The sequence below is a fragment of the Gallinula chloropus genome (genome assembly GCF_964237585.1).
Source record: "Gallinula chloropus genome assembly, chromosome: 11".
NCBI lineage: Eukaryota > Metazoa > Chordata > Aves > Gruiformes > Rallidae > Gallinula > Gallinula chloropus.
This window is the reverse complement of record NC_140096.1, coordinates 7111405-7134180: the sequence shown is the minus strand read 5'-3', so window position 1 is coordinate 7134180 and position 22776 is coordinate 7111405. Positions and strand designations below refer to the sequence as shown.

Below are 22776 nucleotides of genomic sequence, written 5' to 3'. Positions count from 1 at the left end.
TGGGAAGGTCAGTGTGCTGCAGTGGGTTGAGGAGTAGTTGGACTCAAGGACTGTGGGGTGTTGGAATTGCTTGCGGATGTGGACAATGGGATGACCCCTTGTAGAGAAGGCCCTATATTTATGAAGGTATGGATGGGTTCTGAGCACAGGGGCAGAGAGAGCTAGGTGCTGAATGTGCAGGTGTGTGGGAACCATTGCTTTGTGAAGAAGCAAATTCTGTTGTTTACTTGTGTTGTGATGTGCCTTTACATAAAGGGACAGCTCTGGGCTCTTGTTTGCCTGCTGAGGGTGCAGGCATGAGTCAGGTTTGGAAAGCAGCAAATCTAGAGCTGGGGAGAGTGTGGTGGGTCACTGCTCTAGGGGGTGTTAGCAGGCTGTGTGAGACAGCATTGGGGAACTGGGGACACCTGGAGATGCAATACTGTAATTGATGTAAACCAGTCCAAAGGATATGTTGTGGTGATGATGCTCAGGACACCTCTAAGAGAAGGGTAAAGGCTGCTGGGAACATGCAAGGTAGTATGTTGGGAGGTTAAGCTATCCACAATAAGTGATGCCTCTTTCCAGACCACAGCAATATATGTGGGTGTGTCTCTTGAATGCTTTGGCATAGACCCACTTAATTACAACCTTTTTTTCTGCCACAGTTCTGCAGTGAGACCCGAGCTGTCTGTCTGTTGCCTGTGCAGCTCATCTTGCTGCCTGTCTAAGGGAATTCCTTTTTCTGACAAGACTTCCAGCAAGAGCTGTTTCTTAACCCAAATTTCATACAATTCTTGGATTACACCACCAGATTTAATACTCCTGTGAAAAAGTTCTCATGGTTTTCTTCCACATTGGATCAAAGGCTGCTACTGTGAGAATATAAATGTCTGTATAAGCTGTGAATATTTATTATCAGGTTGCAAAAAGTAGAATGTTGTTGTACTAGCATGGGATTTTTTAATGTTCTTCCCTTAACTGTGCAAATTAATCACACACTGTGCATGGTATATTTAGTCGGAGGTCAGCTTTTTATTATGATTGAAACTCTGGTCTATTTACTCAATCATTAATTGAAAACACATGGCTGTAGTATGTAGGGCTTTTTTACTCATTAAATGCTAAAACTGTAATGGCAGTTTCCAGGGACTCTCAGTCCAAATTTCAGCATGCCTTCAAAAGGAAGTTGGGTAAGTGCTTTATAGGAGAGCAAACAGTCCTGCAGTGAACCTTGCAGTACAGAAATTTATGATGCTACTTAACACTTTGTCTTCAGTGCGTTTTCTGGATGTAACTTACCTACTGAGATCCAAGTAGGCAAATAGGAGTTTTTTCTGAATGGCAAGGTTTTAGAAAAAGAATGGACATATTTGTAAACTTGGATCAGTTAGACTAAAATAAGGAGGACAAAATGGAGGAAGGAAATTGGGGGGAAATATTTAAAACTATTGGTACAAACTAAATTTTGTAATGAGTGGTGCTTGTTCAAAAATTGGGCTACATTTACTAAAATATAAATATAAAAAACACATAATGGTAAAATAAAGGTGTTATAATACTCAAATGAGAAAAACTTCATGTCAAGTTAATCAAAGGTACCTACAATGAAATTGGGACTGAGTGTGGAGAGAAACACCAAAGCAATTTCTTAACAAAAACTAACTTTTGTCCTATTTTTTATTTTGCCACAGCACAGAGAAATATATCATTTTCTTAGTTCTAAACTACCCCAGTGAAGTCACATATCTTCCTTAACAAACACAGGTTGAGGAGCAAGACAGGATGAGTGCTGGCATGAGGCCGGGCAGGTTCGTAAAGAGGCAGAGATAAAGAGAGCTGGTTTTCAGGGATGCAGAGCCCAGGAGCAGCTCAGTCTCTTCTATGGCTCTCCCAGACAGGGCTGCTTCATCATTCAGGTTGGTTTTCCCTCCACAGATGAAACTGGGGTGGCAAAGTCGGGCATTTCTAGACTGAGCAGTCAAGCAAGGAGAAAGTACCCAGCAGTGTGCGAGAGCCATTCCTGAGGCTGCCATAGGCTCCCTGCAGTGCTCAGAGCCAAGGGCATAAAGCCACCCACTGGGTTTTGCTGCATCTCCTGTTCTGCACAGCCCCATCCAGCTGGGAGCCCCACAGAAACCCTGGGTGACTTCTCTTGACGGCTGTTATTGGAAGGAGCATGCTGGGGCAGAGGCATTGACACTGGCTTTATAAAAGCGAGGAGCAGCGTGCAGCCTAATAAGGAGTATATTATTTTTTCATGGTGCACAGTAATCTGCCCTGCTTTCCATACAAAAACAAATATGCCTGTAATTCTTGCCAAACAGCCTCGCCTCATCTCCTACTTTAAAAGTTCATTCACAGCTACAGCCACAACTGCAGCGAACAAACATTTTACAGGGAATAAACAAGGCTGTGCATTTTGGGTCAGCTCGGAAGGTTTCCTGGTGTCCCTGTGACTCATCCCTGGAAGGGTCATCCCAAAAATCACACCCCCCCCCAGCAATGTGATCTTGGTACAGTCCAAAGAGCTTCAGGTTAAGGAGCCGAAAGGATCTTTGCTTGCAGAAGTCATTTTGGAGTTTGATGTGTCTCAGAGCAGGAACAGACCTCAGCAAGGTAAGTGCCAGAGGTGACCTATAAACTGGTATTTACTTGATTTGCACCTTTATCACTAGGATGAAAACTCTTTGTTATTCTAGTAATGAGCGCTTCAGCCAGCATGGTGAGAAAATGCTTTTGACTACTGCAGAAATGTACATTTCTTTCAGTCACATCTTGACCATGTGCTGACTCTGAGCCAAGCGCTCATCGTGATTTATTGAAAAAGCATGGTCTAACACTAGTCTTCTTTCTATAGGCATTGTTAGCAGCTGTACCAAATAAAGGGGCCAGATTGATAAAGTGTGATTTGACCTCAGTGCTCATGTAATTCCATTCTCCATACTGTCTCTGATCTTCCAAAATACTGTCAGTTATTTCTGCATATTCTTTTATTGTGAAATTCAAGTGGATATTTTACACTTGGTTTCTTGTTAAGGAGGGATTTTTATACTGTGTCTAAAATAGGTCAGTGGATGCATAAAATAATGGAGTGGCCTGATAGGGAGTTTCCCATTAATTTGGAGTCAAGGTATTTTTTAAACTAACTTTTCATAAAAGTGAGAAGAGAGATACTGGAATTCCAAAGAAAGTTGGTTCTGCTGGTTCCAGCACAAAAGCTTGGCTTGAACAAATCAGCTGACATTGCTGTTAGCATTTTCTTTATTTAGAGCTTGTAACAGATCTCTTGACTTGGATTAGTGTCAATTGTAATATTTGGTATCTATCATTTTAATTTACTTTTTTTTAACATTAAAACCTGGGATTGTACCTCTCTGTAGTTAGCTGCAGATCTGTCTGGCCTTGAGGCTACAGTGGAACCCACTGAAGGCCAAGTCTTTTGAAGTATATGGACACCTATGCACTTTGGAAAATCCTCTCTGCCCGCATATCCTTAAAAAAGTGTCCCTTACCTGCTTTGTGTCCTCACTGAAGAGACACGTTGTATTAGTTTAACTAAAGGATCAAGCTGTACTAAGATTGGATCCCTTGCAATACCCACAACCTGAAATAGGACTCCTTTTACTGGAGAAACAAAGTGGGAGCAGAAAATGAGCAAGCAGCAGTTGCTGTCCTGAAACAGCTAAGTTTGAGTCCTGTTGGAAAGCTAACGTGCTCACAGTGCTGGTGGCGCACCACTGTTTAGAAAAGCAGGCATACCAATGTAGCATGTTGATCTGTAGTGCTATATGTTCATCTTCATACCATCACCCTGGCTGCTCTAGGAGTCAGACACCCTCAGAGTCCGGATGCGTGGAGAGTTTTGAATTTCTCAGTACTGGCTGAGATCTAGGAAAAGACTGAGCATCTGCAGTGGGGACAGAGGGATAATGCTGGGGCCTTAAGACTAAGATGTAGTGTAAAGTATTTGACTCAAGCTACTGCTTAATGCCTGAATTGTGAAGTGCCAGATATTCCTGTAGCTCATGTACTTTATGTGCTCCCAACTTGGTACATGCTCAGTACAACTGAGATGAGTGTACCCTCTCTGTGTTCTACCAGGACTTGGAGTGGTTTAGACCATGAAATCAGCATCATACCGCTGAGTAATTCCCCCCACATGAGTATGTTGACTTTTGCTCAGTTTTCAAGCTGAAAAGTTCACATGTACCCCTCCCTGACTATGATCCCTACAAATTCAGCTGCCTTTTGCTTGTGCCAGATGGAGACTTTCCCCCTTGGGTATTATCACCTATGTGTGCAGTTTTTCTCAGCTGCTGTTGTCTCCACATGACCAGCCTGGGCACCAACAGTTCATGCCCCTGAGCACCAGAGCAGCTGTGCTTTTTATTGTGGGATGGGGTGGCTTCAGCACACAGCCAGCCCCTCGCACCCGACAGGGCTGCAGAGCAATTGCAGAGCATGAACCCTGACTCCAGCGTTTTGTCTTGCCAGGACCTGACTAGAAGAGAGGTATGCTAGTCAATGGCAGGGGTCCAGGCAGAGCTCCTGCTCAGCTCCTGGATTTAGGCTTGATCCTTGACAGGCACCCACCCTCCTGAGCTGTCTTGCTTGGATACAGGCTTTGCAGCATAAACTGGATTCTGGCTCCCAGCTGAAGTGCTATAGACAGCCTCTCTGTCCAAATGAGACCTGAAATAAAAGCCTGATTAAGCACTATGGTGTTTTAGTACAAGTATTGTGATTCATTTTGTTGTAGTAAAGCTTTGGTTCGTAGCCAGATAATTCTGCCAGCCCTTCAAGCTGCCTGTGAAAGCAGACTGTGGCTGGTCCTGTTCTTGGTGTCCAGTTAGTCTCCCCTGCATTTCTACTCAGAACTGATAGAATATGAGCAGATAATCTCAGATGAAAACATGAATTTTCCCCTTAGTTTTAATGCTAAGTATGGCAGAACTGCACAGCAGAACAGTGTTGCCACATTCCTGTTTCTGTGAGAAGGCAACTGTTTGTGTCTCCTTCAGTTAGCCAGTTTTCCAGCTGAGCTAAACAGAGAAACTTTTAGATGTCTGTTAAAGTACTGAGTTACAGGGGCTATAAAGTTGTCAGGTTAATCTTATTTTGTTGAAAAATCAAAAAAAAGCTGGATGGATACCCAATCTAGCATAAAAACTCCCAGTGCAATTAGTGCGTTGAACTATTTAAAGGCATGAATTTCTCCGGTAACAATGCTCTGTTATGGTCAGTGATGCTTCGCACGCACCAGTAGGAGTGGAACAGCCAAGATCATGAAACCACAATGTATGTGAAGTGAAAGTTTTTCAACTGCTTTAAATTCCCCCACATGCTTAATACAAATTTGCAAAGTCACTGCTTTGTAAGGACCTGTGATCGTTCTGCACAGGAAGAGAAGGCAATAACCTTTTCCAGCTGGAGCCCTGGATGTGCCTTTAATTAGTTTTAGAGAAAACCAGTTCAGAGTAATTCAAAGCTTTTGGCTGCAGGGCTGCTTTTTTTGAAAGCACTCACTGATTTGATTGCTCTGAAGCAAGCTATGACTTCAGAGAAAGAGATGTTTGGGAAAATACTAAACTGTTTGCAAACAGTTACATACTTGAGTCCCTGTTTTGCTGTCACAGTCCAAACAGTGTCTTTAAGGTTGAGTGATAAGTCTGTATTGAAGGAACAGAATTAAGAGTTGGGAGGTTTTGGTATGTTGCCAAGACAGGTGCATAACTGCAGTTACAGAAGTGAACCCCTAGAACCAGGTGTTGGTGGGTTTTTTAATAGGTGAGGCTACTGTTGCATGAAACAAAACCAAGCTTGCTACCTAAGCATGGATAATAATCTTAAAACCAACTGAGATGCTACCCCAGAGCACAGCATATGCTGTGTGTGTTCTTTCTGGCATCCCACTGTGGTCTTCCAGACAGGAGCTCCTGGAATAGCAGGAATGTGGTCCTGAGGCTGGGATTTGACTGAGCTTGGGTAGTTTCATCTCAGGATCTACTTGCTGGACAAAGCAGTTGCATGTTAAAAGCTGTGTTCAACTGTGGCATTAAATACCAGCTAGAAATGCATTTTGCCTGTTTAGTCCTGGTGCTGTGCATGGAAATTCATTTGGGTCCTGCAGCTGGAAAAGTGGGGTGCGTGATAATATGTATGTGTTATAAGCCTCTTCTGCGAAGAGGAGTTTCATCTGGAACAGAGGGTTCACTCCAGCTGCTTGGCAGTGTTTGCCTTTGGGTCTGGAAGTGCTGGGTCTTAAGGCAAAGCCAGCTCTGTGCTGTCCCTGCGTCCCTCCTGTCGGGACAGGAGTGGGAGGGATGCTTTTACATCCTTGCTCCTGAGGGGTGCAGTTGGCTTAACAGCTGCAATAATTCTCTCCCTGACTTTTTACCCTGTGTGTCACTTAGTTACATAGAGTAATAAAAATGGGCTGAGAACAGATGACTTCCTCTTCTAGTTTCTGTGTGCGTGTTGCATGAGTTTAATGGTAGTGAGGGTGTAATTTTCCCTCAGACATCAGTCTGGACAGTTAGTCAGTCTGGCTTGTTGTGGCTTTTCTATATATCAACCAGGGAACAGAAAGTTCAAGGCAGGAAAATGTGAGTGTAAAGAAATACTCTTGGGTAGTGGAAATAATACTTGAAGCTCATCTTAATGCTCTTGGGAAGAACTGGATTTCAAGTGAATGTCCCTTTAATTCAAGGCTGCTAATAACACCAGGAGTTGGTATTTGCCACTGTGTTGAATGTGATTTAGCCGTACTCTTGCTGGCTCTGATGGGGGGAAATCTTCTCTGAGTATTAACTGTAAGTAAAAATGAAATACTGCTGTTGTCACTGGCTTGTCCTCAGTGTTCTGCTGAAATAATTTTCCCAATCAAAATAGGAATCTCACTGGAAAACTGGGGGGTCAGGGAAAGACTTTAAAGCTCAGTGGTTGAAGGCTGAGATGTGGGACCTCCTATACTCCTGCTGATATCAAGGGGGATTGCCACAGTGCTGTAGAAGCACCATGGGTTAGCTGTGGAGCTGTTGTGCTGCCCAGAGGTGAAGTTCAGGGGAGCTCAGCTCAGAGGCTGGAAGAGATACAAAGCAAAACTGTAATTGTATATGGACAGGGGAAACAAACGAAAAATGTAAGAATGACTGACCTGTAGAGCTGTTTGGGGTTTTTTTCCCCCCTTTCCTCTCTCTTCTGTCCCTCCCCTGGAGTGATCCCTTTCTGTCTACAGGGTGGTAAAGGGTCTCCGAATTGTGGTATGGCATTTTTAGGACTGTGCTTCTTAGCTCTTGTTGTGCTATGCACAGCTTGCTCTGTATCATATGACAGCACGAGGAGCCCTGGAAAGCAGCGGCTGCCAAACCATGCTTGGTGTTTCCTCAGTGCTGCTGTACATGGGTGTCAGCTGAACCAGAGGTAAATACTGGGTACAGAGCAGGGAAGCTGGGCTGCTGCGTACTGTGAATTCGAGAAAGGGTGAGGGAGGGTGGTTCTTAGTTTGGGATTTTCATATTCAACTGAGGGTCAAAACTGGGAGCTGCTACAAAAATCTTGGAGTGGAAGCTAGGTACCTATTGTTCGTGTCAGCCAGGTTAGGCCATGTCCTGGTAGGTGAACACCCCAGGAGAGGAGGGGCTCAGTTGTCATCCTCTATCCTCAGTGCCCAAACCACTAGGCTGTTGTACAGCAATGGCATTTGCATTAATTTCTGTGGACTTTCTAACAAGAAAAAAGAGACTTCTGTTGTGTTTCAAAGGGGCAGATTTGGTTTCCTGTGAAAGCGTCACCAGATGGTGATGGGACTTCAGTGCAGCTCCAGAGCTTGGTCTCCTGGGCAGATGGCAAGGAGCTAGCAGCCAGGCTGGTCAGCCCTGGGAGCCTGAGTCCCTTTCTTAGTAATGTGTGCACAGTGGTTTGCTCAGGATGGTGCAGGGAGCCTGGAGTGGGGCAGGTCAGCATCCTGGCAGAAGCCCCCTCAGTAGCATTCCTCTTGGTGAGCCCGGCCCCGTGGAGCCCAGGGTGAGGCAGGCAGGAGCTTGATTTCATGTGCTGTGCTTTATGACCACATTTGTGCATTGCTGTGAGACTGGGTGTTGTGTAATGGGGTGTTAAGCCTGGAAGGACTCACGTTCCTGTCCAGCAGATAGAAAGGGTGGGGGAATGAGGTCATTAAAGGCCTATTTCTATGAATTAGACAGTGACAGCTGAAAACCTTATCACCCAGGGGCTATTTTAAATACAAGCATATCTTGCAAATAGGCTAAGTTTAGAATGTTAGTTAGCTTGTGGGGAACTTTAATAAGCGAGAGTGCCAGTTACCATGAAATAATCTATATCCCACCCAAATTAGCAAACTATTTACAATTTTTTGTCTCTGAGCTATCTTTGAACAGTTAACAAGTTGCATTGCACTTGAATCTGAAGAATGGTTTGGGAGGAAGCAAGTGTATTTGCCTTTTCTTGGGAAGCCAGTCCTGAATGCTTATTATTGCTGTATTTTTGCCCTTAGATAGGATGAAGAATAAGATGGCCTGTGAAGATTTGACCAGTCAAAATATGAAGAATAAACTGGTTCTTCATCTTATTACTTTGCTGTGCAAGAATTTGGTGGTAGAAATCCCTTATGGGTGTAAGAATGACAGCAAGGTAGAAGAGCACTCCTGAATATTATCCTTGTTCCCATGAGTGTAGGCATTAGAGCAACGTTTCTCATGCTTGAAGTACCATCTAATTTATTTTTGGGTAGGTGGGAGAGGAGTGAGGGTGATAAAACTATCCCTAGACTATTTTGGCCACAGTAACTTTCACTCACAAGAACAAAGACCATGGTAAATTAGACATTTCTAAGTGTTTGTCATTTCTCTTTTGTATTTCTCCTGTTGTGCTCACTCACATGCCTGGAAAAGCTTGTGCCTAGCTTGGTTTAGTTTTCTGCAAATTTGTGAAATCTCATCCGATTCATGCTGCAAGTGGCTCAGGGAGCACGAGCTGAGATCATTGCAACAGGATACAGCAGTGATGCCAATGCTCCATTGCATGCATGTTGTTTAATTCTTATGATCTGGCATCAAGACAACCTGTACTTGTCTTTATTGCTGTAGATAAAGAAAGGGAGATACATTTCTAACCTGTGGCAGGAAGGAAAAGGAGAGGAATTGACACAGGAGCTTCCACAGTAAATTCAGAGTCTCTCCACTCCCTCTCTTGAAATAGATATAGCATCTGTCATGTTCCCCAGGCTTCAAACTATCTTGAATTATTTCTGTACTTGATTTCTGATTTGTAGAATGTTTTAAAGCAATTTAGTTGAGCTCTGTGACTGTAAACTTGCCAGATTAGATAGTCACAATTCTGGGAACTAAGCCTTGGGAGCCGGTTGTTTGGGGATTTTGTTGAGTTGTTTTAGTTTGGTTGGGTTTTTTAATCCTCCTAAGTTATTTGCAACCATTTGCTGCTACTGGGAATTCAGTTCCCTTCAATATAATATTAAGTTCAAAAACAGGAATGCCAGCCAAAGCATTGCCACTTAGTTTAAGGAGAACTGTGGAAATCTAGTTTTGGTTTTCTTTAGGCATTAGAATTGGAGTAGATGATTAGAGCTTTAGCAGGCAGAAGAAGAATGTAGAACAGAAAGATGGTCCAGCCCTTCACGCATGATTCAGACTGAACTTCAAGCCCCCTCTGTCACCTTTCCAATGAATTAGACCAAGAAAAATGCTGGTTTTGTGCTTGGTCTGGACTCCTAACATATTTTCTCCTAAGTGTTCTGTTCAGCAAAAAATAATACCTTTCTTCCTGGGTGTTGTGGTTTTTCTTGTCTACTGATTAACATAACATAATTTATAATCTTGTGTTTTTTAACAGAAATACATAGTTAATCTTGTTTAGAAGTTATATGCTCTGTTGTTAAAGATCAATGAGTGGTATTGTCTATGGACTTTAAAAAGCCTTCATAATTTTCACAAGCCAATATTCATCTTATCCAGACAGAAAGATATGCCTTCACAAGTGCAGCTCTTCAGAGATCAGAAGTACCACGAGCTGAAGGCGCAGTGTATCCAGAAGAGACAGCTCTTCGAAGATCCCGAGTTTCCAGCCTCAGATGAGTCCCTCATCTATCAGTCAGCACCACCAAGGAAAGTTGAGTGGAAGCGCCCAAAGGTAATTGATGTTGTCCTTGTAGAGGAGGTGCTGTTTGTGTTTTCCCACTCCTTATACAAAATGAACAGCTGTTGGCTGTACACAACGAATAATGCTGATGTCTATTTGCCGCTTTTACTAGGGAAACAAATGCGTCATTGGCTTCTAATTGTGACTAATGTACTAGGCACTGCACATTGTTAATGTTACTTACATTTGGGGCCTTGGTCTGAGATTTTAGGCTTCATATATATTTATAAAGTAGTTCACTGCCATAAGCAAATAATTCAGAACAATACAAGTTCATTCTGAACTTTGACAGTGTGGCTTTCCATCAGGGAGTGAAATCTGTTCTCATACTTTGACAAGCGTAACAGAGGACAGTGGAAGCCTCTAGCCAGATGATGATTTGATAAATTAATGATAAATTATCACTTAAATGATAATTAATCACTTAAAAGTGATAAATTTGTCCTTCACTTCACCCATGTCTACTTTTGGGATTAGGGTTAATCTGGAAGCACAAATTTGGGCGTCTTTTCTTAGAAAACATGATGCCAATGATAATGTGATCTAATTCATATGCATCTGGGACTGCTCCCTGTACTCTGGAGCAGGGGAAAACAGATGAGGCTGACCAAGGCTGTGCTGTAGTTGCTAGGGTGGCATTAGACTGGGATGTGTGGTGGTTGTTTTTTTTTACCCTAGTGATGTTCATTTCTCACAGCAGTTTCAATACTGAAATTTTAGTGAGCAGAGCAAAGGTTGCTCCCCTGCTTCTCATTTTAGTTTTTCAAGTCAGACATGAAGAATGGGGAAAATGAGTTTGGAAAAAAATGTAGGCATTCCAAAGTCGTTGGGTTTATTTTTATTTCTGTAGTGCTTGCAAGAGTATCTGTATAATCAAAAGTTTATTCTGCTCTAATGGGAAAAGGAGTATAAGTGAGAGGGAAAAGAGGAGGAGGGCTATGATTCTATGATAAAGGGTGCCTTGCACTATGTTTTTGTCCTTGGATCTGCACCTGCAATGTTAAATGTTTTCTGTTTGCTCATTTCAGTCAGACTCACAGCAATAGATCATTAACAATCTGACATTAATTACTTGTTTTCTACTTTCAAAGTCTCTTTGGGAAAGAGAACAAAGGGAGAGGTACAGCTACTTCTGTGGCACCCCAGCATTAAGAAACTGGTGAACACAAAAGGCGCTGTGTAATTACCATGCAATCTCCCTCGGATGGTGTGACTTACCAAGGAGAAATGTTATGGAAAGATCATCCAACAGATCGGAGTGCTGTGCCCTGTGTGCTGGGTCTTGGTTTCTTCGGGTGCAGTGTGGCATGGTATGCAGCTGGCAGGCCAGGCAAACAAGTTCTGGTTGTACACTGGAGCTTAGGTTTGCTGATTATGCTGGGGTAATAAATGAACTCAAAAGGTTTGGCCCTACCTGGGGTGTCTGATAGACCTTGCTGAAACATGGAATCAGCAAGTTGTAGCACTCTGAAATTCCATATTTTATTCCACACAGGAAAAAGAAAAGTCTGAATGTGTCAGAAGACTTGCCCAAAAATGAGCTTGGAACTTATTTTGCTTTGTTTCTATATTACCTTCCTTTGTGACACTCTCCACACCAGTGGTGAGTTATGAAAAGTAAGACTAGTATAAAAATGCTAATTTTTTTTCACTTCTAGAAAAAAAATCTGGATGTGTTGGATCTGATTTCACAGCAGAATCATCTTTGTCAGTGACATTTTCTGATGGAATTGTTGACAAATGTCAGTGGTGTCAGACTGTGGCTGTCACGTCCCTGGTGTCAGTGTCTTGCCCCCTGACACACTGTAGCCCATCCTGGTCAGCCATTTGGTTGCTCAGCTCAAGGTGGTTTGTGGGCACTCCAGGCAGGACTCGCCTTGCTCAAAGGATAGATGCTTGTAATGGATGTCTGATCCTTCACTGCTGTTTTAGGACATTGGGTTCTGCTAATACCTTAGTTCCTCTGTCCACCTATAAAACAATAACTGAGCTGAGTGTGATCTTTTCAGAGGTGCAGCATCCTCCTGAGCCCTTCAGTGTGCAGGAAGCCTCCTTGCTGTAATGTGTCTTTGAGGTACAGCTTCATCCCTCCTTTGCCACCAACAGCACATGGGGAGATGTTCCCAGTGTTTCTGTGCTGTTCCAGGCTGCTGCTGCAGGAGAGTGGTGTCAGCATATCTTCACCTCCCTACTGCAGCATCTGCACTTGACCCCTTGCATTGCATGAGAATCAAGGTTTGCTACACACCATCACAGGGAAATGGTCTCTGTGTGTATGGATGTCGTTGAGGGACTGATCAGAACTGTTCTCAGACAGGGATGCCTGTGAGCAAGGATTTATAAATGGCTGATTTTGCACAGACATTTTCAAGAAGCACTTTTAGAACCTAATGTAGAGCTGAGGGACTCTCCTTTGTAGAAATAGCTCCCCACCATTTAGATCAAAAGCAATAATGTCAGAAATAAAACACCTGGAATTTTCTGCTAGGTTGAGAGGAAAAGAGGAACAACCCCCATCGGTAGACATTTTTTCTGCCCATTGATATTAGTGTCAAAGCCCATCCTGCTCTTTTTCTGTGATTTCCCTGGAGTTTCCATCCCCTCTGCCAGGCTGAATGGGGCTGGGGGCAGCTATTTCCTGCCAAGAAAACCTTCTTGTCCCCTCTACTATCTCTCCTGGCTCTGGGATGTCATCAGCCACCTGTCCTGGTTAACCCCTTACGGAGGGCAAACAGTGCCCTTGTGTGGTGGTCTAGGTCAGCATCAGCTTGTAGTAGCAAGCAGCTTTAGTGAAAATACCCAGAAACAAGTTGCTCTGCAGAGAGGATAGTTTGTCTGTCTTAATTTTAACTGAACCTTGGGTTTGTCTCAATATTTTCAATGAGCACTGACCTTGCAAAAAGTGCTCAATCCCAAGGACATCTTTGGGAAGTCAGTGTTAAACAAATAGCAGTGATCCCTCAACCAGGGCAGGCATCCATGTGGGGAAAGAGTGGATAAGCTTGCTTCAGACATAAGCAATGTTCTTTAGTTATTCATAAAGGAAAATAATAGTCTGATCCTCCAGAATGTGAGTCTTATCATGTGCTTTCCTGGTTTCCCTGCTTGACCCTCTGTTTTATAAGCCCTGTTTTTGCTTTTGTCTGCATCTTCTTTGTATGAAAGGCCTATGATTGCACCCTTATGTTCTGGAAAGACAGAGCTGGTTCTTTCTCAGTAAGACCGCACAGAAAGACACGGTGTGACAGTACTGCTGAACTGCTTCCCAAGAAACAACTCTTGTGTCCCAGGCCACAGGAGGGACTGCTGCTGTGTTTGATTAAATCCCACTAACTCACTGGTGTCAAAGGTCAGATATCTGCCTGAAAGTAGAGAATTACATACTCATGGTGCGCTGCCTGCCCCATGTTCCTGGAAACACTGTGTGCCATGGGTCTGATTCTCCACTTCTCATCATTTTTCCAATGCTTTTGGGATGGTTATCACCATGCAAGTGAAAAGGATCAGGAATTAATGCACTCTGCCCTGGAATGTTACGGTTATTTCTGAGAATAAACAAAGCAATTGTCTTCAGAGCCTGGGAACTGGGGAGTGTGGAATGAGCAGGTTGTTGACTTACCTAGGGCACTGTGGGGGACTGAGTTTCCAGAGAAATGAGGAGCTCCAACTTCTGGATCTGCACGTATTTCTTGAAGGTGGCACCAGCTTTGGTTTGCTTCTAACTGATAGAAAATGATCAGTTGTCTCAAGAGCTAAAACATCTTCATATTTGCAAGTGCTTGTTTGAACCTAGGATATCTCCCCTGCCTCTATTCCTGTCTTAGTGGATTTTGCCTTGGAAGGCAGAGGAGGGTCAGGGCATACCTGCCTGGGCACTTAGTCTGGGTTAGTTTTACATAGTTTGCATTAATGTTCTTTGTACCTGGGAACGTATGTGGACTAGATTGTGGTCGTGGTATGCAGTCCTCCAGAATGTTTCACAGTATCCCAGTCCTTGTAAATATTATGAAAGACTTGAGACACCTGGGACAAATGCCCCTCAGAGATAATGTATGGTTTCATCATTTCATTCCTCTGCCTCTCTGTAAATGTATTGCTGCAGTCTAACCCTGTTTTCCACCTGGACTGTGAACAAGACCAGAGACGTCTGCTTATGTCTGGGACTACGTGTTGGAGTCCAGTAATGCATGCAGGAGAGGCACTGGGGAGGGTCATATCCTGACACCACATCTGGATTTGAACAGCTGCCTGACAATGCATTGCAAGAACAGTTTCGGGGCATGGCACAGAGTGACAGTTCATTGCACCTTGGGATATCTGCCAGGATGTGGCCTGGGCATGATCCAGATCTGGAGGAGAGTAGAGATTAAAGGGAAATACCATAAACTGGCATGACAAAGTGAGATGAACTCTTAGCAGTCCAGCATAGTTACATTGCTGCTTTCTGTGTGGCAAACTGATTTGATTGTAACAGCCCCTGTGAATAGTGACACTTCTCTGGTTTGCCAGATTCTGTCCCCCGAGCTCCCAGCTCCCTTCTGGAGCATAGCTCTTGATGTAATGATCACTCTCTCAGATGTGAATGTCCCTTCTTTCTCCTTTCAGCCTCTCCTTCCCTGTTAAAAATATGGGGCAAGGCAATTGCTTAATCAGAATAGAGGTCCCTCCCCATCCTTCCTGTTCACCCCTTCAAGCTTTGCAGGGCCTGAATATTGTTCTTCTGTGTAAATATGACTTACTCTGCAAAGGCTGCTGACACATCCTGAAACAGCCAACGTTTTGGGTTTTGATTCCCTGTCTATGCCCAGAATTATCCACCTCTATTGTTAGTGTTCATTGACTCTTGTTGAAGTGCAGGTGAGCACAAGCTGCAAAGCCCTGTGTGCTGAGACATTTGTGTTTGTACTTGACATACTGGCACATGGAATATGCCTGAATCTAAGAGGTGAGTAAATGTGTTTCACAGTGTGGTGGTGAGCTTCTGCTGAGCTTTGAGGGAGCTCATGAGTCCTTTTAAGTGCCTCAAACATATAGAGGCATTGATTGGAGTACAAAGGTGTTTTCAGATTGTAGGTTGTGTGAGCTAGTGTCTTGCACCTTGTTTATTTATAGTTTTCCTTCTCTGGAAGGTGTTCGTGGGAGAAACTGACTGTGGAAAAATGGCCTTGCACTAACATGAAATAAATCTTTTTCCTTTTGCATCTGTGACATCCTAGATCATAAAATCAAGGATGTTTTACTCCACAGAGAGACCGAGTCTGAGGTATCAACTGTAACCTTCACCGGGTGACTTTTAGACACTGCACCCCATTACTGGTGCTGTATGGGGCTCCTAGAGGATTTTAGGACTTCCTGGATTATGCTATTTATCATTTTAACAGGGACATTTGTATGCAGCAATTAGCTGTGATTACAGATGAGTGCAGTGGTGGGGAGGTTATTTGCCACTGTTAGGAATAGTTTTGCTTCATATTTAAAGCAGATTTAGTTTGTGATCTTGAGCTCCAGCTTATCCTCAGCTATGGAAAAGATTGTCAGATGTTTCTCTGTCAAGCATACAAGAGTGCATATATAAAGGGAAGGGTTGGAGTGCACCTTGATTTTTCTAGAAGAACATAAGTCTTGCAGACTTAAAAGATATATAAAAGGTCATAGGCAAAGTAGGCTCTGACCTAAATTTAAACCCTCATCTTAAAGAAATTAAGAGCTAAACTCTGGGAAGCAGTCTACCCTGAGAAAGGTTGACAGGAAGGTTTCTGTACACATTAATCATATTTTCTAAGTTAAAATTGTGGAGGCAGAGTAAAGACCCTGTAGTTGTTTAAATATGATGTAACATGCTGTTAGTATGGAGAGGATAGGTGAGGGGACAACAAGAGGTAGATGGGAAACCACCAGGAGAAAATGATTTTTAAATTATGGTAAATAATACTTTCTTTCCTCATTAGCTATGTACACAATGGGCTGTGTACCCTGCAACCTCCTGCAAATGAAGCCTACCACTGCTGTAAGTTTTATTTGCCAATGTGGTGCAGCATCCTCAGTGTTTGATTACACTGAGCTTGGCTGCAGCCATCTGTCATTCTCCTGCAGGTGTCAATCTGCAGAGGAGAAGTAGCTGCTTGCCAAGGGCTGGCTGCTGTGGGCCTTGTACTGGAAGTAAGGACAGGCTGCTCCTGGGTAGGAAGGTGTTAAATCCATCCCAGCTGTGGGAGCTCAGATGTTGGCACAGCTCCCAAAGATGCAAGTGGCAACACAAAAGCATGCTCTTCACACCCGTTGCCCTAGCAACTGCATATTCAAATGGCAGGGACTGGCAGACAGATCGCTGCAGAAAATGATGTGGTTGCAATTAAGTCGAATTGTCTTCAGGTTGTTAGATTTAATTTTGAGCTGGGGGAAGGGGTGGGGTGATGGGTGAACATGAGTGATATTAACAATGAACTGTTACCCATTTGAGATCCTGGTATAGGCAGCATTCTGGCATGCTGTGTGTTTCTTTAAGGGTAAAGCAAGTGCTGACACTTGGCTTCTGAACCTTGGTGGTTTTATTTTTGGAGAGACTAAAAAGTCTGCCTCAAGAGCTTTATTTGCTTAGTGAAGGCAGATTTAGTGGAGTTAGCAATCATCCATACATCTCTGCCATCACTGTTCTCAAATACTGGTGATCCACAGACTGGAAGAGTAAGGTTTATAAAGGCCCTGTGGAATTGGGCTACTAGAAGATGTCCAAAAATGGACAGCAAGATCTTTGTAATCCAGGTCAAAATAAGTGGTCTCTATACTGTATGGCTGTAATTCTGGATCAGCTGAATCCAGAATCTGCTTCCTTGTCTTATTTAATGAGATAGGTTGGTTTGGCTCATTCACCAGTAGTGGGAAATGTAATGTTCGAGTGAGGTGGTTGTCACATGATTTTGGCCTGGAGTGCTGAGACAGAGGTGGTCAACTATGTGAATTCACAGAAAATCCAAACAATACAAAGCATTTAGGAGCACCCTGGCATGTCTTCGGTACATTGAAACTGATGTTTCTCATGCTTTTCAAGTCCAGCAACACTTAATCAAAGGCAAGAACACTTAACCAATCATTGCTTAAAATGTTTCACGCAACTGGTTTTATTCACTATAAGTTACAAGGTCTTGATCTTGTCTCTAGTTGAACTTCAGTAATGGTTTTCAAGCCAACTGAATGTTCATGACAAGTCTAGGCAGCAAGGCCCCTCTATTCCTGGGACTTAAGTTGTGAATGACCAGGTATACAGGAGGAGCTAAAAATGTAGGAAAAATAGCATTAGGATGTACTGTCTTGGGTGTTTTCTCCTGTTCCTGGAAATCTATCTGCCTGTATTTTGAAGGGGATATTGAAATCTAAATGTCATAGAAATACTATGGATGGGGCTGGATCAAGCTTTTAGCATTTGGTTTAGATACTGATCACTTCATCTACTGATTTTTACCTGAAAGAAATTTCAGTTTATGGATATGAGAAGAATATTTGCATGCTGAATTACGGGTACTATGTGCACGCAAGACAGACTCATTAAAATGCTGTGGATGTGTTTTGCTGTATATGCTGGTCCTTATTTGAGCACATCACATTTAGGTTGGTTGGCTTGAAGACTCAATAAATGCAGTTGTAATGATGGTTTCTGCTCTGATATGGAATGAAAAGGGAACTGTTGAAGTTTTTCAAGGAAGAAAAAAATGAGCACAACCAAACAAGCGACTGTCTCCTTTCCACCATAGCCCAGTGCTTTAAAACATTGCATGGGATCTTATGGACCAGATCTTCCTTTTGGTGTTTCTTGTGTTTTTCTCCAGCAAGTTGAACATGCATGGAAATTGTTTTGGTGCCTGAAGTATTGGTTACAACAGGGTGGGAATATCTGGAATTTATAGCCATGAGTAATGTCGAAGACAAATTTTACTGGAAATAATAGAAAAAAACCCTGCTCTGAAATGTGTACCTCTCTTGTTCCCACAGCAATAAAGGTTTATTAAATTCTGTTAACTAACTCCAACTTCAAAGATGAGACCTGTAAGGTGTTAGAACAAGTTGATAACTTTGAAAAATAGGTTCTCTGAGTGATCAAACCTTGGCAGTGTCTAATTTACTGCCATGGTTAAAGAGCATGGAGAAGATTAATGAGAAATAAACTGATCTTGATATAATTTTATGTTAATATTTTGTGTATTTTTAAAAAAAAACTATTGAAATAGAATCTTGTATGATTATGTTATAGAATGATATAGACTTTCTTGCATGAGTGAAGAAAAAAGTGAGTTACTAGTTTAAAACTAACTTTCCTGTCCTCTTAGATTGTCGGTAATAACAGTAATAACCTAAATACAGTGATAAACCTAAGTAACAGTATTAACAACTTAAATGTATTACATAGTGATCTACAGCGATCAAAAAAGCAACTGGAATCCATTGGAACTGGAGTTCTTGTTCTAGCAACCAGGAAAAGTTTTTGTATAGAGGATTGTGATAAAACAACATTGTCATTATTACTGCTACCCTAATATGATCCTGAAATAATTTAAAAATTACTAGTAATCCTGGCTGTTCCAAGTTATTGGCTATTTGAGGACCAAACACTTTTTGGGGAAAAAAAGAAGAGTAAGGGGGAATGTTTCGGGTTATTTGGTGTAATATTTCATTAAAGCAATTTCTTTTTTTTTTTAAATGTCACAATTTTCCCCCAAATGCACTAATAAAAATGAAGTGTTTCTCGAGTTTTTTTCTCAGAGGCAAGGAAACAATTTTCAGCTATAAAGGAATTTCCCTTGCTGATCTTCTAAGGTACTTGGAACATCATGTTCTGATGGTGTCCGGCCAAGTAGTTTTCTGAAAACATCATGGGCTTTGTTTTGTTTGTTTCTTTCTCCCATTACTATTTTCTCCTAAGGTTTGGAGGTTTTGTTTGTTTGTATGTTTTAGTGATCATGTTCTGAAAAGAAAATTACTTCTCTCTTTGTAAGGGAACACACCTTAGCATGTTTCCCTGCTCCTTGTCTGCTCTCTATCCCTTCTTGTCTGTATTCCTCCTTGTATGACATTTTTTGGTCATAATTTTTACAAAAATAAGGAAGCAAACTGTCCAGGCAAATCATTCAAACTCGTTTTGTGGTGGCTGATCTAGACATTATGAGGAGAGTCACATCGGGCTTTTCCAGCCCATTTCTTCTAGTCTCTGAGCTTCTGGACCTATTTTTAGGGCTTGATTAGTGTAATTGCCTGAGACAATAAATAGGTCTGGTGTGGTGAGGGTACCAGAGTGTACGTGTGTTTTTAGCTCTTAGAGGGATTTGTTTTGAGTTGAGAGGAAGGGGTGCTTTCCTGAGGAGGTAGGAGGTAAAAGGCCAATTAGGTATCAAACTTCTCAGGCAGAACACCAGACTGGGTTTGCATGATATGCATCAAGATACTGTTGCTTCTGTATCAGATATGTACTGTGTCCTGCTGCCTCAGAAATTGGGCAGGTAGAGCTGGTAGCTAAAGTGAGTTGAGAGCAGAAGGAAAGACCAGAACCAGCGTGATGCCCTTGAGCAGCACCCTGGCAGATGAAGGTAGTGAGCAACATGCCACTGTTTCATGCAATCTGTTGCCCTTGCTTGGCCAAGAAATGGCAAAGGTGTGTTTCACAATTGGGATGAGGTGGTGTGGATTTTTTTAGATGGGTTTGTTTGGGGTTTTTTGGTTGTTTTTTTGCTTGTTTGTTTGTTTGTGGTTTTTTTTTCTCAGCTGGGTAGAAAAGGAAGAAACAGACAGGAACATTTTTGTTATGTTGGCCATGTAAAAAGTGGCTGCCAGCTCACAACGTCTGAAAGTTACGTGGGAAAACAGGGATGCTCCAAAGGAGACACCAAAGAGCATATGATTGATCCTACTGTGTTTAACATTATTATTCATCTGTTCTTATTAGCTAATCTGTTATTAAGTCAACTGCCATAGAGCAAAGGGAAGGGCCTTAACTGCCCCAATAGAAGAGACAGCTGCCACCGGATATCCCTCCTCAGGCACTTGAGGGCACATTATATTGATCAGAGTAAAAGGTGAAGTAGCCTGGATGGGAGACTGTCCTGAGTCAAAGTGCACAGGCTGTGGCCACTGTGCTAGTTCATGTTTGACGTGACACTGATCCTTTCACAGTGGCCATTCTGCCTCGTCTTCCAGGAAGCACTCTAATTGGAGTTTATTTCAGAGATTTGGGTTGAAAATGTGTGCTGACTTCATCTGCGGGTTTGGCCTCTTGTTACTTTAAAGTAACTTCTGTCACCAAAACATCAAAGTAATAATTAACAGGCTTACCTTTGGACGTTTGCTGTGCTTTGGACCCTGTAAGAATCCTGTTAACAGCAAATATTTTTGATTGCCTTTTGCCAGAAAGAGAATTTTGAAGGTGAAAGAATATAAACGTTATATAGAGTTATAGATTTCACTAATGTAACCCCCCAGCAACCTGAAATCTTGGTTCACTTGCAATAGCATTTCCACCTGTGACTGCACCAACCCAACTTCTAATATAAATATGAAATTTACATGACAGTCTGTGAGTGCCTGAGTAGAAGGAAAGATCAGGCTGTGCACTGAGAAACACCCCGAGCCAGCAGACATGGGTGTGTGTATGTGGACATCCAGCAGGGACGCAGCAGAATGGTGCCCTGGGAAGAAGGACGAAGCAGCGCTTTGGACTTGCATTGTCACACCAGGGTGAGTCTGTGGCATTTTGAAGGCAGACAGAGACCCAGAACTGTGCTATAAAGCTAACACCACTCAAATTTTATAAAGGGGGCTTAATTTTTTTTTCCACATTGGAGTGAGTCAGTATTTGCTAAGAGTAGTAATAGTAATGTTAGAGACAGCCAGCACAGCCCTCTGCTTTTCCTGAAGATGGATCCAAGAAGCATGGAGAAGCTATTTGACAGAGCAATCATCAAATGCAAAAGGCTGTTGCAGATGTGTTGCTAAGTGCTTTCTTTCCCAAATGTTCTGTTCTTGTAGTGAGGAAGCCAGCAGAGCTGTGTGCGGTGCCCTGAGGACTCCCCTCACGTAGCCAAACAAACAAGTCGGGATCTCTTAATTTCCTTAATCCATTCCGGCAGTTATTGCTGGCAGTGGCTAGGATTTGAGTCTCAAAGGGGTATGTACAGCTGTGTGACCCTTGTCCATGTCCTATTTTCCAAGACCAGAATCTGTAGTTCAAATCAAGGCGGAGGTGTACTGGGGAGTTCAGTGTGCAGTGGCTCAGTTGTGCCTTAGATGAAGGCCCAAAATCTTTATGGCATTTCATTCAGATGGGCTCCATTTCTGTGTTTGATAAAGTTCATCAGAAATGGGAACAAGAGCTCTGTGTTATTCTATGTTTTGTGTTTCTCCTTTCTGCAGAAGACTAGTGATGCCCAACTCTGGCAGCATGTTTAGGCCTGAAGGGACTGTGATTGTGCTTCTGGGTGTTAAGGAATTAAAAAAATTAAAACACAGGATAGCTTAATGCTCCAGAACTTGGGAGGGGTGGTCCCCACTTTTTGAGATAAAGTGGTACTGGGACTGGAAGAGATGTTACTTAATTCTCCTAAGGGTGTTATTTTAGAAAGCATCCTTTTCTAAACAATGAGTTTATGAATTCAGTTTGTCACTCTCATACCTATCAGTGATACATGGTGGTGTACCTCAATATTAATAACATGTTTTTGGAGGTTAAACCCTGTCCCCTTTCAAAGCTTTGGGATTTTTGCTGGGGTCTGGGTTATCGCTTTGCCTGTTCCTCAATAGGCTGAGTATTGGAGGGATCATAAGAACAATGTTTGACATGTTTCCATCTTGGTTTCTGATTGGATAAATATTTCTCCAAGAATATTTTGTCCTTAGTGTTTTCATCTGGTTGTGACATGTTGCTTTTGGAATTGCCAAAATGTTCCCAGAACAGAGCTGTTGCTCACCCTTATTTTCTTAATTCCATATTTTCCTTTTATTTTGCCTGGAAAACCTTGTTAAGATGAGCAAGGAATTATAATGCCTTCATCTGTCAGCGAATACCCCATGTCTAACCTCTTCATTACGGTCTGGTGACTGAGTGGGCCCTGTATGACGTGAGCTTGATAGCTCAATCCTGTCCCTGGTGTTACTTCAAAACATTCTTTGCTCTTAGTTGTGCCCTTCTGTGTTGGCTGTGTCATGACAGGAAGCAAAAAATGCAGCGGCACTTTGCCAGCATCCCTGCTCTCCCTCCTCCAGAAAGCTTGCCAACAGGCTGGGAGTTCAGTGGATGTCCTAATATACAGCTGCCTCCTTCTCTCCCTTTGTCTCACAGGTACCAGGGCAGCATGAGGCACAGGTTCCCCGTTTTCTGGTTACTTCCTAAGATATACTCACCCTTCAGTGAGTGTTGCATTTATTGAAATATGATGAAAGTCATGTCTTTCTCAACAGTATTATTCACCCAAGTCTTCCAGGGATATAATTATGAGCAAACATTTGTAAATGACATGCATGCTTGCCAAGCAGACAGCTCTCCAGATGCCAGTATTTTGTTATCTTCTCTCTTGGCAGTTTTTCCAGTTTGTATTTCCCTCCTTCAGATTGGATAGAGGTTTTCTTATGTTGTTGCAG

At 42.6% G+C, this 22776-nt stretch overlaps 1 protein-coding gene across 1 annotated transcript in view; it reads left to right on the top strand.

Annotated features, from left to right (window-relative positions):
- Nucleotides 1-9984: 9984 nt before the first annotated feature.
- The window catches only part of CAPN6 (calpain 6), a gene marked incomplete at both ends in the record, with an annotated part of 49202 nt that continues 36410 nt past the window's right edge, over nt 9985-22776 (top strand). The window contains one exon of the mRNA XM_084269086.1: nt 9985-10149. Within this exon, the coding sequence (XP_084125212.1) occupies nt 9985-10149 (165 nt within the window). The remainder of the gene's footprint in view (nt 10150-22776) is intronic.